Raw genomic sequence first — 19,135 nt, 5'->3', positions numbered from 1 at the left:
TCACCTTACCAAACTAGCTACATTCTCAATTTCCAGGACCCTTAGGATAGAAGGGATCAAAGAGCCATCTCTCTCTTCTGGTATTCGCCCCAAATGAAATGACATCCCCTCCCAAGACACAATCCTAAAGTGCCACATTAGCCCATATGGTAGGTCTCCAGAAGCCAGGCTTTGCCCCTTAGTGCCACAGTATTCTTCAAGTTATTCCCAGAAAGAAGCTATAGTAAGGTGAAGTCCAGAGTTTTGGGGAAAGAGAGGAGTTTATGGTGGCATGGGACCTGGAGGGAGGTGGGGCAGGGATCACTGGAAGAAGAGAAAGGGGGTTATGTTACTGTGAGACTGTAAGGGATATTGAATGAGCTCTTGATGTATTTAATTTCCCTCCTCAGACTGAAGTAGCCATTTTTGATGGGGACAAACCAGTTAGATCCCTAAGAGTAGAGGGGTATCACCCTTTCTTTTCAGAGGCTCCATACTAAGACTTTTCACCTTTCTTCCTAAAGTTCTGTGCTTGGCTAGGGGTGGCATCAACATGCCTGGACTTAACCTGATAGTTGACGCTCCTCAATGCCTCTCCCTCAAGTGTTTTTTTTTTGGGGGGGGGAGTGTGGGTGGGTGCGGCAAAGATATCACAATGCTCCTTCCTGGATCACTACCTCAGACATTTGGGTTGAATGGTATAGAACTCCCTTCTCTAACCACTGAGAAGTGAAAGGGCTGAGAGGAAAGGGGATTCTTCAGTTGGCAGGTTTCTTAGAGAGTGATCCTTCCCCCCAAATCAGGTGTGTGTATAGAATTATGGGGGTCCTGGTGACCCCCAGGATCCTTCTTTTATGGAAAGTTATCACCAAAGCCAAAGGGTGCCCTTGATTTCATGTTCTTTCCTGAAGTGATGAGTGCCCCAAATCCTTGTTGGTGGGCAAAGGCATAGGCTGAACGTCGGGAGCTTGTACGTCTCAATGTCATCCGGGCTGGGGGTGTTACTGGATTCTTCATGCGTTCATAGAGCTTATTGAGAACGTAGAGTCCAAGAGCAAGGGGTGAAAGGCAGGAAAGAGACGAGTTTTTCATAAGTAAAGGGGCTCACAGGCAACATGAAGCCCTAATTAGGTCTCAAGGGCAGCACAGACCAGTTGGACAGACACAAGTAACAGGGAAAAATCAATCACAGGTTACAAGTGTCAGGCATTGTGATACATTGAAAAGAATCAGGTTTATAGTCAGAGGACCCAAGTTCAAATACTTCTTCTTACTACTTGTATGTTACATATGCATTGCACTTTTGATTAATAAGTCACTTAATCCCTCTGGGTTTCAGTTTTTCATCTGTCAAATGAGGGGGTTGTACTGGATGATCTCCAAGGTCCCTTCCATCTCTAAATCTACAATCTTATAATCGTAACATGTTAGGCATCACCTAGTCCAATACATTTGTTTTACAGATGAGGCCCAGAAAGGGGAATTGACTTGCCTGGGGTTATGTGATGAGTCAGTTACAGGGCCAAGATTTGAAGTCAGGACCACTGACTTCCCAATGCAATGCTCTTAAACTGCTTTGGCCATAGTTATAGGCTAGGGTCGCAGAGGAAAAAGCTACATGAAGCATGGGTTGCAAGAGACATGTGCCATGAAGGGACATAGTCCACAGAGAGACAGAGAAGATGAGAAGAGATGGGCCTTGGGAAAACATGAGCACCAGAGGCCACAAAGACATCTGAAACACAATGTTTCCCTGGTCTTTAAACCAAGCAACTTTCCCTGGGCTGTCCTCTTCCAGCCCCAGGAAGGCCAGGTGTTCTGGGTTATGCTGCTTCATTCAACCAGAGGTTCAGCTCTAGGGTCTTAGAATCTGAATCTACCTCTTAGAGGGAGTTGGATATATGAAGGAGAAGGGGTGCCTTGGAAACTAAAACCTTTATAGTACAATGGGATCAATACACCAACATATGCTCCTATTCTAGTCAGTCTGGGCTTCTCATTGAGAAAAACCCAGAAACAAACAAAAAACCCAATCCTGTTACTTTTGCCTTAGAGCCCTACCACATTCTGTAGTACCAAAGTGCCTGCTGGGTCAATGGATAAAAGACCTGGCCTTTATGGGATGAGGGCATGGCAAAGAAAATGGGGACCTGGGGTACCAACATATCTGTCACCTCCCTACCCTTCTTTTGCTCACCTTTTCAACTTCGGTGGGCCAAAACTCCATCTGGAGGAATCTGTATATGATCATGGGAAGTGCACAAAGGGCCACAGTGAGAATTGTTAGCCACACCTGAGGCAGGATCAGGGTGTTCCGAGCTGTGCCTGTAACCCCACCCCACACACACACAGAGCCTGAACCAAAGTGCTTGGGAAGGGAGGGTAGAAGTTGAGGACAGAGAATATACTAGTGATGGGGTAGTGACAGTACTCCATGGGTAATATTTGTACCCAGTGTCAGGGTAGGGAGTAACTATTCTGTGGAACATACGGTGGAGACAAACATTCTTGAGGTTTCCTTCACACTCTAAATTGAATCTCAACTGAATTCTCTGTATACTCATAAACCCACCATTAACTGTTATGGTTGCCTTTGTCTTGCCTGTCAAAACATAGTGCAAAAGAGAAGACAGGGAAACTTGCAACTTCTTCATGAACCCAGGAGTATCAGCTATGAAAATAAAGGTGATACAACATGATGATTATGGATGTGTTTTGCATGATCACACATGTATAACCTATACTGAATTGCTTGCCTTCTCAATGGGGGTGGAGGGGTGGAGGAGATGGAGAGGGAGGAAGGGAGAGAATTTGGAACTGAAAGTTTTAAAAATGAATGTTAAAAATTGTTTTTGCATGTAACTGGTAAAAAATAAATTACTAAGTAAATATATTTTTAAAAACCCAAATAAACAACCAAAAAAGGCTGTTAAAAAAAAAGAAAAGAAAGGTGATAAAGAGGTCAGGCAGGGTTTATGCTCTTGCAGAAGACTAGAATGAGGAAAATGAGTTAGTGAAAAGGAGCAAAAATAGTAGAAGATAGGCAAGGTGTTTACATTCCATTGAGTACCAGGGATGATTTAGGTCTTAAGACTCTTGAGAAACTTAATAACTCTTTAACTGCCTTCATTGTTGGAAAAGGGGGTTGCCGAATATTAGTATGAATGAGGGATAACTGATGGGTGCTTTTGGTGCTCTGTTGTGATCCTTACAATGCTGAGATCTAAAGGAAGGTTTTCATCATGGGTAGACCCCTGTGGAGGGTTTTTGGGCAGACATACAAGAGACACAGAATAAAAATGCTTGGCTGGGTTTGTGACCTTCACCTACAGATTTGAATATCCACACCAATGAGATCACAAGTACTGTGAAGTAACTTTATGTTTGCTATTTTTATCCCTCCATATCATCTTCAGAAAACTTCCAAGTATGCTTGCTTTAAGGAGAGGAAGGGAATGGTGCACTGCATTCCTTTCTACAGGGGGAGTCAGGGGAGGAAAAACTGAGCAGAGCCACAGAAGTGATAAACTGGCTCCTCTAGGGCAGGGCTTCTTAAACTCTTTCCACTGGCAACCCCTTTTCCTTTGGGCAGTATTAGTTGGTGTTGCATGGCCTGAGGGCACGTGCAGTGTAAAGTGCACATGCTTTGTGTTCAGAACCACGGCTGCAGTGAAGTTACCCTGATGCAACATGGCAAGTGCTGCCAGAAACACCTCTGATTCATTACACGTTTTGGTTTTGTTTTTTTTTTGGTGAGACGATTGGGGTTAAGTGATTTGCCCAGGGTCACACAGCTAGTGAGTGCTATGTGTCTGAAGCCAGATTTGAACTCAGGTTCTCCTGATTCCAGGGCTGCTGCTCTATCCACTGCACCATCTAGCTGCCCTCAAACGTTTGATTTTTAATTAAATTTTGTTGTGTGTTTAGTAATCTTTTACCGTTGCTAAATTTTTTGCCACCCCATGTGGGTTCGTGACCCACAGTTTAAGAAGCTCTGCTCTAGGGTCCATTGGAGAAAAGGAACAAGAGCTGGCCTAGGATTCAGAACTATGTTGAGGGGGTTATAATACAACAAGACCCTGTAGCCCAATGGGGTAAAAGTCAGTTAGCACTGAGTCTCTCCTTCCCTATGAAATCCCTTTCCTTTGACCTAAGGCCTGTCCCAAGCCCCATCCTGAGCTCTACCCAGGCTCACCCATGAATTGGAAGGTGTGAGGGAAGAGCAGACACAGGCCATCACTGTAAAGGAGGAACATGAGGCTGAAGTACAAGGTCAAGCTGCCCCAAATGAAGAACTGGTTCACAGCTGTCCAGTAGGCTGTCTCCAGGCCCATCTGAAAATCATCTACCTCAGGGTCAGCCCCTTTCCTTCCTTTGCTGTAGGCCAGCCCCCTGCCCCATCAATCTCCCTCAAGCTGGCACCCCTCCCTCCCCTACCTTAAGTCTCCCTTCCTCCCTTCCACCTCCACCTCTACCAGCACACCTGTACAGTCACCAACATGAGCAGGGAGGTCTGCACTATTGTTATACCGAGAAATGAGCGAGTTGACGACCCAAGCTAATTTTAAATTGTGGACTTTATTAGCGCGCGGCTGCCAGGGATATTCACATCCAAATCAAGCAGCACCCATCAGGGGTTGAGCTAGGGTTTATATAGGGAGTATACAGGACAGGGAGGGGGATGGATCTTTGAAGTCTGGCAAGAGGAAGAGGTTTTTTGGGGGCTGGTCAAGGACACCCTTCTCCCTCTGTGTAGATATGATAATGCTGTGCAAACTTTCTCACAATGGAGGCTTCCAGAGATATGATCTGAGGGCTGTGGCCTGAGCAGCCAGATAAGGGTCTTGCTAAGGAATCTGGAGGTTTCCAGAGATATGATCTGAGGGCTGGAGCCTGAGCAGCCAGATAAGGGTCTTGCTAAGGAATTTGGAGTTTTCCATGGCCTAAAGGGTTCTACTACCTAAATGGTAAAATAATGTTCTGCATTACACTATCAGGGCAAAAGACTGGTAGTCAGAGATGTCCTTCCCATTGCTTTGCATTGAGTTTGTAAGTAGATCCATAGGTGATGAAGAACAACACGAAGGAGCTGTAGATGCCATACAATATACACTTCACAAATTCCTTCTTGTTGAAGTAGAGGTTGTATTGGCCTGGTTCATATAGCTCTGGGAATCGAAGGCTCCACAAGTCATTCACATCCTGGAAGCATGGGTTTGGAGCCATGAAGGTAAGAAAACCACATTCTAAGGATCTTTTCCAGGCCCTAAGAATCTTTCCTGCCCACCTTCCAGGGCTGAAGAGAGGTTCCCCCTCCTCTCCCAACCAAGGTGTATTCCCACCTTCAGGAATATTACCACTTAGGATCTAGGGATCTACATTCCAGGATCAGACAGCTCCCTAGGGCAGAAGTCTCCTTCAAATCATGATACTAGGAATTATTCCATAAGGAGAATCTGAGGAAGCAGGAACAAGAAAACAGAAAAGTCCCCATAGTCCTTCTTTAAGCCCTGTGCCCTCAGGTCATACTGAAGTTCAAAGCAGAGTTAGGTAAATCAGGATGGGGGAAGGGTGACAATTAGAGGTGGGATACCCTCAGGTCCAAATGTCACTATAGTTTTTCAATTCAGCTATCTGGATGAAGCAATATGGTCTTAGTAGCTGGAGTGCCTCCTGCCCTGGAGATTGAAGCTCTGGGTTCTAGCCTAAAATCCTCTCTAATCACTAATTATGTGTTCTTGGACAAATCCCTTCACCTCTCAGAGTGTCAGTTTCCATAACTCTAACATGAGGATAATCATCCCTCCTTTTCTTACCTATCTCAGAGAGTTGTTAGGTAGTTCAAATAAAGGAATGTATGTGAAGGCACTGGGGCGGGGCAACAACAACAACAACTATAAAATGGTGGGTGTTTCTATTGTGCCAAAGGCCAAGTCACCATAGCCCTCCTCCCTTCTGCTCAACCCACCCCCCACCCCCAGTATCCCAGTGGCTTAGCAGGAACAGAATGAGGCTCTTCCTGGAAACACTTTTGAGTCAGTGTTGTCAGTAAATTTGGGGTTGTTCAATGAAAGCCTCAGCCCTGGTTAGTCCTGACTAACAAAGAATATGGGTAATGAAGCCTAAGACTGTATAGGATCATAGGGTTTAGAGCTGTCCAGGTGAGGAAACTGTGGCCCAGCATCACATAAGTGGTAAAGTAAGAGTTGGGATTTGAACCCAATTCTTTTGACTCTAAATCCAGCACCCTTTTCACTATAATATGCTAATGAAGACCTAGGGTTCCAGGTCCCTGGAATCTTCCTTCAGTGCCTTCCAAGTTTGCAGAATATTTTCCTCACAATAGGTAGGAATTCTATATATTTGAGGATGAGGAAGCTGAAGCTCTCAGAGGTGAGGTGATTTTCCCAATGTCACATGGCTAGTAAGTGTAGAAGGCAGGATTCACATCCAGTACTCTGATGATTTCAAGTCTCGTCCTCTTTTCCCCATACCAGGTTGCCTCTTAGTATATATGAGAGTTGTCTTACAGAGGCTCTGATTCAGCCCCTGTTGATCAGGTTGGGGGATGGGGGGGTGGGCCTGCAGCGGTGCTACTTCTGAAATTCTTTTTTTTTTTTTTTTTGGCTAGGCAATAGGGTTAAGTGACTTGCCCAGGGTTATGTGTCTAGTAAGTGTTATGTGTCTAAGGTCATATTTGAACTCAGGTCCTCCTGAATCCAGGGCCGGTGCTCTACCCACTGCACCACCTAGCTGCCCCTGAAATTCTTTACACTAGAATTTCCAGACCTTTAAGTTGTTCCAGAGAGGAATTCCTGGCCAAGGCAGAAGATGTGACTTTCCATTACTCATAACAAATACAAATTTCTCAGACTATTTTTCAAGGTCTCTCACTCAATCTTCTCTGATGCAGCTCATCTTTATATTCCTTACGTGATTTTCTACTCCAGCCAAACTCTGATGATCTTCTGGGGAGTAGGACAATTATAGGCAGATGGAATGGGTTAAACTAGCATGGAACATTTTCACTTCTCCTCTTCAGTAATCCACATCCTTCCCCTCCGAAATCTCTTCCTTCAGGAATTCTTTCCCAGTTAACCTCACTGTATCCCCTCAGCACTTAGGGACTCAGTTACAGTATACTATAATTTCCACGTTTCTTTCTAATTGTGTACTATACTTTCAGGCAACCTAATTTACATAACAGATGCATCTGGGTAGTGATTCTTACTTTATTGGAGAATTTGTTCTTTTTATAAAGATTCATTAAGGTTTTTCCAGCTCACCCACTGCATTTAAAATAATTCAATTTAGAAAAATTCAGTTTACAAAACTATTTAGAAGCTCACTTTGAGCTACTATGGACCTTGCTCAGCCTCACTCACCTGAAAAGCCACCCCTTTCCCCTTCCTGGGGGAAGTTCTGGCTTTGGTTGAGAGGACCTGGTATTGCCTGGGGATTGTGCCTGGGTCTCACTTGGTCAAAGAGGCTCATGGCTAGGACAGGGAGAGATGTGTAGATCAAGTTGTAGAAAGCTATGAACCACTCATCATAGACGGTCTGCAGAGACACCAAGGAGAGAAATCAGACTAATCTCTCCTTACCTATCTCATATTGCCATTCTCCTTTCCCTAAAGGCCTGGGTTGGGGTGGGGTGGGGTGGGGTGGAGTGGGTGGGTGGGCATGTTTCTATCTTTAGGGTATGACTTAGCTATATTGGCCACACCCATAGCACAGTTTTGCCTTTCATATATCTTAACTGGGCAGAAAGCCAATTCCTGATCTAGGTTTTTTTGCCCCTAGCTTTCCAGACACTATGATCCTTCCCAAACTGAGAGCTTTATCCCACTGCCTGGGTGGTAGCTATGTTGAAGGTAGAAGGCAGACAGGCTTTCAGGTTCCTCAAAAACTACTAGGAGACTACATATGGATTTTCCTGGAAGTGTCCAAGGTTTTATCTATCTGGGAATAAAGGAATACTGATTATGAGGCTTATCTTTTTGGGGGAAGGGGAGGGCAAAATAGGCAGGCTTTTGGAGATCTTTGGCAGTAAGGACTTAGAGCCCTCCTTCCCTCCCCATATGACCCTTGTTTTTCCAGTGCTCCAAAATTCAATATAAACCATGTAAATGGTTGCTAACCCAGCTCTTCTTTCTTCCTGGACCATTTCTACATCTCTGTCCAGCTCTAGCTTTGGAAGGGGTAGAAGTTGCCACTAGGAACGGCAAGAAGTATGGTGCCCCTGCCTGACTTTTAAGCCCTCTCTTAAGGCCATTCCTGATCTATCAGTTCAGCAGGTCTCCTCCAAGGAGTCTTGAAGTTCCGTGATAGTCATGAAGATATGGGAACACCATACTCTGATTTAGCTTTTTCAGGACATGGAGCTTCCACAGGTGCGTCCAGGACTGGGCAAAACAGTGGATTGAATGGCCTAATACATCATTTATCTCCTACCTATCCCCTGCCAAGCCCTGCTTGAACTATCCCAGGGCCTTCATCAGGGCTTCTCTGAATTCTGGGAATTTTTAGATTCAGAAACATTTCAGCTTCAAATGCAGGGAAGTTGATTCTAGTAAGGAACAGGTAATTAGCTTAGGGGAAAGTAAGGGAATTAGGGTAGACCATAGCAGTGATACTGGTGACTGAACTGAAAGTCAAGCCCAGAGGTCAGAGAGTCCACATTAACATCTACCTTAATCTGGCTGAAGGCATGCCTGGGAGTACTGTAACACTGGTGCCTGACTTACCTGTGCAGAGAAGCCGGAAAAGAAGCCATACCAGAAGTGCACCAATGTGAAGGCAAAATTCTTGTAGAAGAAATAGCGGAGGAATTTACACATCCGGATATAGGACCAACGACCATGGACCAAGAGCAGGCGCTTCAGAAACTGGAACTGGGCAAAGCAGAAGTCACTGGCAAGTATGGCTTGCATCCCCTCCTGGCCACTTATGCCCACCCCAATGTGGGCAGCTGCAATGAGAACCAAGCAGTTCTTCAGCTACTGCACCTATTTCCAGGGCCCTAGGCTGGTTCAGGGTGTGAAAGACTACTAAAAGCATAGTGTAGCCCTCACCTGAACCCACTTGGCACATTTAGCTCACCTGCTAACAGGGTGGGATAGAGTGATGGATTTGGCAGTCAGGAAGATTAGGGTTTGACTCCCCTACTAAGCCAAGTTTATTTAATAAGCCATAAATAAAATTACCCCTAGTATAAAAGAAGAAAAGCTTATCTAATGCATGCAGATGATTTTCTTTTTTTATGCAGATTTTTTCCCAGTGGAAAATGAATTAAAGGAACTTTTAAGCTCCTCTACATATTTGTAGGTATTTTTCTCTAATCACAAGCATTAAAATACCAGTTTCGGGGGAAACTTAAATTTTTTTTTCCCTGCCAGGAATGGTCAACTTTTCTATTTGTTTCTGCGCTACACTGTGTTATCAGTTAAAAGGCAGAGAATTGACTATGTCATTTGCTGCCTGAAAAACTTCTTACTGCTTTTGGGATAAAAATATAAACCTCCTAGGCTGGTCTTCGAGGCCCCTCACAATATGGCTCCAACCTCTCTTTCCAGGTTTATTTCACATTATTCCTCTCAAGTTGTATTGTTAGCTATTTCTTATGCTTGGCATTCCACATTCCACCTGCATGCATTCACACAAGCCATCCCCCGGGCCAAGAAGGCCATGCTTGCCCCCATGCTCTCTCTCTTTCCCTCCACCCCCAACCCCATTTCTATCTTTCAGATTCCCTATCTGCCTTCAAAGTTCAGCTAAGGTGCCATTGTTTGCTATGTTAGTACTACCTGAAGAATGGTAAGGAAGGAAGGGCAGGACAGCCTGACTCCCCAAACCCCAACTTGCCTTTGATCATATTGACATCGTTTGCTCCATCACCAATGGCTAGTGTTGCCACATGCTTGTATTTCTTCACTAGTTCTACCACTTGGGCCTTCTGCAGAGGTGTCACACGGCAACAGATCACTGATTTGCACATACAAGCTGTCCTTAGCAGTTCCAACTCCACGGTCTCCTCAAGGGCATGAGCCTGTGGCCCCAAATATACACATTTACTCAACTGGCTACTTAGTAAACTCCTGGCCTTTACTTTTTTTGTGTCCCTTACAGGATAGGCATCTGTACATAAGGGGCTTTATTAAATACTCTCACTGTGATAGCCCAAGCTCTGATTGGCCTTTGAATATTGAACAAGCCACAAGGACAGGTCTGTGTTCCCTCATTTCTGATCCAACCCATAGAAAAACATGTTGCAGACTCATACTCAGGGTGAAACCAATGAACTGGTTCTCAGCTACAGACACTTCCTGGACCTGGAGACATAGATTCTACCTGAAGAACAAGGACATAGGGACTACAGAAGATGCAGAAGTTTTAGATGGGAAGAAGCCTATTCTCAGCTATTCTCTGAGACAGGATATTTTCAGGGAAAGGGAACCATTCTAAGCTCTCTCAATTACTTTTGTTTTGGGGTATTATGTGGGAAAGAGAAAGATATGTGTATGGCAATAAGTCCCTAAATAGGCTCCCTGAATGAAAAGGAAAGGGGTCACAGCTTCCCATTGCCCACCAGACTGTGGCCATTGATGACTAGGCCGTAGCTACCACTGGCCACTTCTTTAGGCACGATGAAGGTTTTCGTTTCTGATCGGGTAAGGAGGTCAGTTACTGGGTCTGTCCCCTGTAAAGAGCCAGGTTTCATTTTATTTCTTGCTGACCTGAAAGTGAAGAATGGTTGATCAGAACTGTTCTCTGTCTATATATCCTCCCTGGAATGGCAAAAGTTCCTTCAAGATCCTAGGACCCAAGCCAACCCTAAACCCATGCTTGCCCACCAGTATCTATTTTTTTCAAAGTCCTTCCTTTGTACTAGTCTCCATAACACTCTAACTTCCCTGTCATGTCCTTCTAAAAACTTATTTTTTTCTCCCATTCTGTCCCTTAACCCTTCATATCCTTGCAAATGATTAAACTTCCCCAATCTTTGTAGTAGGTTCTCCCAATCCCCCATATCATCTCTTTTTCTCAATACCCAGGGGACCCCAGAGGTCATCATATCTATTCTCTCTTTCATATTCCTCAACAGCCTGTCCCTCTTCCCCACTTTTTTATCTGCTTTCTGCCAAAAGGTTCTTCTCGGTCTAGCCTTTCCCAGGCTCTACATTTGAGTAAAGACACAGGAGGAAGGTAGAACCCCTAAATGACAATTTGCTGGGCTGACCCAAGACCTGGCCATAGGATGGTAGTAGCTGGGACTGCCCTCTTGAAAGTACCTGAGTTGCTGTTGGACCATGCTACTCTCCTTGGCATCTATAACGAACACCTCATCCATATCATCACTTAGCATATTGCAAGAATAGCCAATGTTCACAGCAGTCTCTGTAGAGAAGGGGATTATGTAGTGAATGAGTAGGGATGCATGGAAGGTACCCAAAGAGACATCCCACCCTCTTCAGTGATCAGGCTAAGTCTATCCTTGGCCAATTATTCCCTGGCATTTAGACAATATTACCTTTGGATAATGCCCAAGTGCCACCAAATGGCTAAATTAGCTTGCCTCTTATAGACAGGTACATATAGACATTCATCAGTACATTCCTATCAGGTATCCTCTATGAAGCTTTCCCTGACTGCCTAAGCATAGACTGATTTTTCTCTTTTTAAAAATACTGTTGTAGTATTTATAATCTACTTCCTAGTCTAGCATTTCAATCAGTATTAAACACATCATTTAGGTTAATGGTAGACTAAGTGGTATGGGGTGTCATATAAGGTTCTGGGGAGCATCTTTTCTTTCCCTACATTTATTTGAGGGGCCAAATCCATAAGGAAACAATTTGTTGTTGTTAGTCATTTCAGTCATGTCTGATTCTCTGTGCCCCATTTGGTGTCTTCTTGGCAAAGATAGTAGTGTTTGGCATTTCCTTCTCCAGCTCATTTCACAGATAAGGAAACTGAGGTAAACAGGGTTAAGTGATTTGCCCAGGTTCACACAGCTAATAAGTGTTTTGAGGCCAGATCTGAACTCAGGAAGATGAGTCTTCTTGATTCCAGACCAAGTGTTCTTATCCAGTGTGCCACCTAGCTGCTCAGGAAATAAGTAGAGACCAATAAAGTGCTAGATTATGTCGTACAGACAATAGATGTTTTAGAAATTCAAGGTAAAATGGGTCTTTGTGAATTGGAAGTTGATTTCAAGGAGGAAACAGGATTTGGAGTTGGACCTTAAACTATGGTAAGGAGACATTCCAAGCAGGGGGAACAAGATTAGCTAAGGTACAGTAGTAGGACCATGCATGTCTGTGCACAGCAAGGAAAACTGGGCTGACAGTGGCAAAGAATATGTTTTGAAAGGTTATGAGGAATAAAATGGTGGGTGTCAAGGGTCCTAAAAGCTAGAAAATGCAGTTTATTTTGCAGGTACCAGGTTACCTACCGTCATTATGGTGAATAGTGAGCAGGCCTTGGAGTCAGGAAGATTTGGATTCAAATCCTTTCTCTGACACATACTAGCTATCTGGCCCTAGACAAGTTCCTTCAACTTCTTGATGTAACTTGTCATCCATGTAATCCATAAAGACTATTAAAGTTAAAGATAAATTGTTTAATTAAATTCATGGAGGGATTATTCCACACTGACAGAGCTCTGTACCAATGAAATCACAAATCCACATCAAAAAAACAAACCCAGGTGAAGGTGTTTGAGCAGCTTGCAAGTGTCATGGGGTGGTGTGGAGCCTAACCCTGCCTTATTTTTATTGTTAATTCTAGAGAGCTTGGCATTCCTGCTGTGGCTACGGGAAGACCAGGTATTGCTAACTTGAAAAAACTGTAAGGAAATACGTTCCCATTAGAAAGTATGCTGTATCCAAGCAGAACAATGAAAAGGCACCTGTCAATTTGTTATTATCAATAAACTGTTAAATTATTTTATCTTTTTTTGTTTTCAAATTAAATTAAATGTATTTTTTTGGTTACATTTTAAGTTTTGAACTGTCTCCCTCAGTCCTTCCCCATCTTGCACTAGAGAAGGCTACCATTACACACACACACACACACACACACACACACACACACACACACACACACACACAAAAAAAAAACAAAACCCCATACTATGCATACTTCTGTTTATCAGTTCTTTCTCTGGAGGTAGACAGTATCTTCCTTCATGGGTCCTTTGTAGCTGATTTGAGTATTTATAATACTCAGAAAAACTTTTGTTTTTGTCATTCACTTTTGTTCTTTGAACAATATTGCTTGTTACCATATACAACATTCTCTTGGTTCTACTCATTTCACTCTGCATTATGTCATACGAGTCTTTCCATGTTTTTCTAAAGTCAACCAGCTCATTTCTTATAGCACAATAGTATTCCATCACAATCACATACCACAACTTGTTTGGCCATTCCCCAATTGATAGGTATCTCCTCAGTTTCCAGTTCTTTGCCACCACAAAGAGAGCTGCTATAAATATTTTAGAACATATAGGTTCTTATCCTTTTTTCCTTGTCACCTTGGGAAAAAGACCTAATAGTGCAATTACTGGGTCAAAGAGTAGACACAGTTTTATACATTTTACCTTTTTCAGAATATTCAAAAAACCCTACTAGGCCCCTGAGCATCCCTGACTCTTCCAGCACTTTATACCCTCAACTGTCTCCTAATTTTGTTCCTTGTTCTCTCTGCTAACTTTATGCCATGCTCATTTGATTTTGTTTCCCTAAGATTATAAAAAAAAAATGCCCTGCCTTGATCAGCAAGGTGGAATTGCTTCTTCATGACATGAAGACTATGTTCTCTCTGAATGTTGCATGGTATCATAGAATTTGAAAGTTGGAACGGACCGTCAGCAGCACCCTACTTCAAACCATCCTTGACGGGAATCCATCCTATGACACAGCCAACAAGTGGTCCTCCAGTATGGGCATGAAAATATCCAAAGAGGTATCACTTTCTTCTGCCTGGAAGCTGTGTTCCTCATAATACAGCCCAAGACTGCATTAGTTTTGGCTGTCATCTTACATGGCTGGCTATTGAGCTTTTAGCCCATTAAGACCTCCAGATCTATTTTAGAACAAGTGCTACCTCTCCCATCTCATGCTGTGAAGCAGATGTTTTTCTATCTAAGTGCAAAAATTTATACTTATTTGTATTGAATTAGATCTTTTTATATTCAGCCTAATGGTAGTCTGTCAAGATTCTTTGGGATCCTGACTCTGTCATCCAATATGTTAGCTCTCTCTTCCAGATTTGTGTCACCTGCAAATCTGATGAGCACACAAAATATGCATTACCCAAGCCACTAATAAAAATGTTAAACAGCACAGACCCAAGTCCAGATCCCTAAGGTACTCTCCTGGAAATCTCCTCCTATGCTGATATTGAACCATTAATTTATTAATTACTATTTGATTTTAGTCTTCCAACTAAGTTCTGAATCTATTTAATACTATTATCTAATCCACATCTCTTCATCTTCTCCACAACAACAGTATGAGGTACTTCATAAAAAAAAACTTTGCTAAAACCTAGGTAAACTATAGCATTCCGCTCATCTACTAAGTTAACAATACTGTTTTTTTTTTCTTTTTGGTGAGGCAATCAGGTTAAGTGACCTGCCCAGGGTCACACAGCAAGTTGTGTCAAGTGACTGAGGTCATATTTGTACTCAGGTCCTCCTGACTCCAAGGCCAGAGCTCTATCCACTGTATCACCTAGCTGACCCACAATACTGTGAAAAAAAGAAAATGAAGTTAATCAGGCATGATTAATTCAAGATCTTTGAAATCGTATCTAGATATTTGCCAGCCATCTCTCTTCAGTGATACTTCCTGTAATTTCTTAAGAATCAAAATTAAGTTCACCGGCCTAATGTCTGCAGAGATATTTGCCCTTCCCAGATCTTGTGATACTACTCCTGTTTTCCAAGATATTTCATATATTACTGACAATAGCTCAGTATTCATATGTGGCAGTTCTTTCAGTACCCAATGTAGGAATTGAGTGAACCACACTGACTCCATCTTATGACTTGATCCTGGATCTAGCTTGGTACCCTTTCTATTCAGTTATGGGTCTAGTCCAATATCTGTCTTGTAAGAAAACTTTATTCAGTTATAGGAATTGTGAGAAAACTTTATTGTATTGTTTGAACCTACACTGCATGGCTGAGAACCCTAAAGGACTAGATTATGCTGACCAGAAACCCAGTCAGATCTGAATATTGATACAAGGACATCTCAAGCAACTCATATGTCTTATCTGAAAACTGTCCCTGTACTGGTCAGTCAATTTCTATTTTCTTGTTCCTTTGATTGAACAGTCACTTGAGAGGAAGTAGGGCACCTCTTTTTTTGATTTCAGGGAATTGCACCTATTTGCTCTCCTCCCAACTCAGCCCCTAATCTTTGCTCCAATTAGCAATCAGATTACCTAATTTGTATCCTGGTTTATATCTTGTTGATCATTTTCTTTTAGTGCATAAAAATGTCTTTCCCTGTATCTTGGGTTGAATTCCAAGCTGAGGAAGGCCTGGTCCCGATTTGTTATGCAATTGGCATGTACTGCTTAATAAACTGATATGCTCAGAAGCTCAATATTGCCTCAGTTATTTCAGATTTCACCCATCACACCAAGGATATAGTTGATCTGGGCCAGGTGACTTGAATTCATCAAAGGTAGAGGGGTACTCTGTTATTATTTTCTTATCATAGAAGCATGTTAAAACATCATTTTTATTTCAATTGAAAATATTAAGAAGTAATGTTTTCTCTAGTTTAAAAACCCTTTCCAAATGTTTCCCTTTTAGGGAAGTGGGTAAAATAAAAGTTAAGGCCTTCCTCTTAAATGCATTAAAGGTGATCACTTATTTCTAGACTTTGTTTTGTCCATTGCCTGAAGCAAAGAGGCTGTGACCAACCCTTGGGAAATGCTCTCTTCTATTATTTAGAAGATTGCCATATTGATCCTTGGGAGGAGGTAACTAACAAACTTAGAGAAGAGTTGTCCAGATAGGAATTAGGTAGTGTAGTGGCTATTCTGGAATGTTAACCCCAAGTGATATTTTAACATATTTTAGTCTTTTCCTTGTTCAAGATTCATATAAATGTTTCAAATCATCTTGGGGTAGACATGTATGAGGGCATAGAGGGTAGGTGGGGTGGTGCAGGGACAATGCCAGTTTGGCTATTTTTCTCTATAAGTTAGATATGACTTAGATTTAGAATTAAGTTGAACTGAATAAAAATTCTTTCTGGTAGACTTGTGCCTAAAACACAAGAGTACAGGACATCTAAATGTCTTTTTTTCTTCAGTTTTCTTTTTTTCTTCAACACTTATCTTGGGTATTAACTCCCTGTTAGTTATTTTTGTTCAGTCATTTCCAGTGTAAAGATCATCCTCCTTTGCAAAGAAAATAGAAACAAAATAAAAATCGAGCAGCATTGCCTTCTCTGTCTTGCCAGTTAATAAATTAAGGCCCTGTCCCTTTTTTGATCTTCCTTTTCTCCCCAATATAGCAAAACAAAAATCCCACCTTTTGTTTTCATCAGCTTCCCTCACCAGCTTCAGCTTTCTAAGCTATAGTATTTGTGACATTTTTATGGGACTGCACACATTCTTCTATTTCTACTCTGTTCCCTTGCCTTGCTCCCATCTTCTGTACATTTCTTTTGAAAATCTAAGTTGTTGAGGCAGCTAGGTGGCACAATGGATAGAGCTCCAGCCTTGGAGTCAGGAGGAACTGAGTTCAAATCTGACCTCAGACACTTGACATTAGCTGTGTGACCCTCAACCAGTCACTTAACCCCAACTGCCTCTTAAAAAAAAATCTAGTTGTCTGGTGACTTCTTTGTGCATCCACATTGGTATCTTTGGACAAATCACATGTTTCCAGGTCACTGGAATGGTTGCCCTTTCTGTCTTCAGAATTGCATCCTTGAGCACCTCCCATAACCTCTTGGCCTGACTTTCCCTGAAGCCCTTTTGTCCATAAATTCCTACCTATCTTCCCTCTGAACCATTTGAATTGTGTCTCTTCTTTCAATTATAAGTAATAAAGAACAATTGGCTTGGCTGAGCTGGAAATGTAGAGTGAGGAGTTTATTTTTTTTTCCCCCCAACAGAAAGCTCTGCTTTGGGAAGAGTAAGGTCTTAAAAATCAGTTAAAGCAGCCTCATACTTGTCAGGATGTTAATCATCCAAAAAGTATGTGATGAGGACTGGGACCAGGGTGGTGATAATTGGAATGGAAAGGAAGGATATGGATGCTGGACATTTTAAAGAAAAATTGACAGGACTTGGTGAGTGAGTGGGCAGGATTAGAGTGAGGAAGGAGTCAAAGATAACAGATTTTTAAGGTTGGTTGATTGCAAGAATGGTGGTGGAAAAGAAAAATGAGGCAGTTATGAAGATGCCAGATTGGGGAAGGGGTGGGATGTGTTGATAAAGATGATAATTAGATCTTGTACATTTTGGCTTTGAGGTGAGAGTAGAACCTCCAGGTGGAGCTGTCTGACATACAGGTAGAAATGCAGAACCTCTGCCCATGAGACCATAGTTTTATTTTCTATTCCATGAGGGTGAGTCCTGTCTCCCAAATCAGATTGGGCCTTTGTTTCACCCTGCCAAGGGGTGGTGGTATTTATAGCTGAGGAACAGCAGACCTTAGTAAAGATGGAGCGATTTGAAGGTGGATTAGAGCTTTGGAGGGAGCGGGGGGGGGGGGGGGGGCACTCACTGTTAGCCTGCAGGCTCTTTACCTTGCTTGTCTCCAGTCAAAATCCACATGTTAATATTTGCTTTGATCAGAGTGGCAACTGTCTCAGGCACTCCATCTTGTAACTTGTCTTCAATGGCTGTGGCCCCTAGCAGCTGGAAATAAAAAAGCAGGTCTGAATTCATTCTAGGTCACTTTAGTCTGTCTTAAGTTCTGTTTCACTGAGATCAAGCAAGGATTCTCTTACCCCAACTCCCATGGGCCAGTCTGCTTCAAAGTTTTAAACCAGTTTGCCTCCATCCTTTGACATTCTTATACCCTGGTCATCTTGGTTTAACTTATATTCATGTGTTGTGAGGATAGGGCACTAAGATGTTTAGTCTTATTTACCAACTGAAACATAACTGTTGAAGAGGCTGGCCCTCTGGATTTGGATCTCCTAGAGATCCTGCATAATGACTACTCTGGGGAAACTGGGATGTGTCCATTGGTGCAGAATTCATTTTAGTAACCAACATGTACCCCTTCTCAATACGTCCGCTTAATAATAATAATATTAATGATGATACATAGCCTTTATATAGCACCTACTATGTGCCAGGCATTTTAAGATATTATTTCATTTGATCATTTTTGCTTTTCAACAAATAACATTTTCATTTCTACTTCTCAGAATGAATTGCTTAACACATACCATCTGTTCCTTAATATACATCTTCCTAAAATATATCAATTTTTCAAAACTTTCAACACACATTCAGTTCATATCATACACATTATGGTTTAAGTGGAATGAACCCTAGATTGCATTCCGAAGACCTGGTTCTGCCATTTACTAGCTGTGGGATGTTGGCCAAGTCCTTAAAGTTCTCTTAGCCTGTCTTCTCCTCTTTTAAATGGAGATATTTGCACCACTACTGCTTCTCACAATGGGTGATTATGAAGACCAAATGAGATAACATATGCCAAGTGCTATATAAATGTCCATCATTATTATTATGTCTACTTCAAAATATCCATCTGTTTCAGTCTATAAAAATGGTGTCTTCCAAGCTTTCTATTCCATTGAGAATAAATAAGATCTCTCTCTCTCTTTACCTCATTTCATGAACTCACTTTTTCTAAAACTTCTAAACCAGTCCTTTATCCTTTAAGCCCTGCTAGTTCCAGTTTACATATTTATTGTTACATATCTATTTATTGTTTCATGAAGATTTAAAAGACATTTTCATGTTTTCCTCCAACTAGATAGTTACATGGCATATGCTTTTGACTGTCCAGGGCCTAGCACATAAGCCTGGATATATAGGAGGCCTAATCAGAAGGGTTGGGTGGATATCCTTCTGCTGGGGCCTTTTAGATGGGCAGGCAGTGTGCAATGCAGACATGTACCCCTCAAGAACTGACCATGTAGGA

General features: G+C 42.3%; 1 protein-coding gene across 1 annotated transcript in view; it reads right to left on the bottom strand.

The window, feature by feature from the left end:
* Positions 1–604: 604 nt before the first annotated feature.
* Positions 605–19,135, bottom strand: part of LOC110201454 (phospholipid-transporting ATPase FetA-like) — a 157,327-nt gene continuing 138,796 nt past the window's right edge. The window contains 13 exon segments of the mRNA XM_078152709.1: positions 605–1,020; positions 2,177–2,304; positions 4,175–4,313; positions 4,463–4,497; position 4,718; positions 4,971–5,045; positions 5,047–5,181; positions 7,456–7,539; positions 8,727–8,950; positions 9,844–10,027; positions 10,568–10,715; positions 11,271–11,376; positions 17,763–17,867. Coding sequence (XP_078008835.1) covers positions 832–1,020; positions 2,177–2,304; positions 4,175–4,313; positions 4,463–4,497; position 4,718; positions 4,971–5,045; positions 5,047–5,181; positions 7,456–7,539; positions 8,727–8,950; positions 9,844–10,027; positions 10,568–10,715; positions 11,271–11,376; positions 17,763–17,867 — 1,553 coding nt within the window. The 3' untranslated portion in view covers positions 605–831.

Source organism: Phascolarctos cinereus, unplaced genomic scaffold (assembly GCF_003287225.1).
Source record: "Phascolarctos cinereus isolate Bilbo 61053 unplaced genomic scaffold, phaCin_HiC Scaffold_4;HRSCAF=312, whole genome shotgun sequence".
Lineage (NCBI taxonomy): Eukaryota > Metazoa > Chordata > Mammalia > Diprotodontia > Phascolarctidae > Phascolarctos > Phascolarctos cinereus.
The sequence above is the reverse complement of the archived record's forward strand: the minus strand, read 5'-3'. Positions and strand labels throughout refer to the sequence as shown.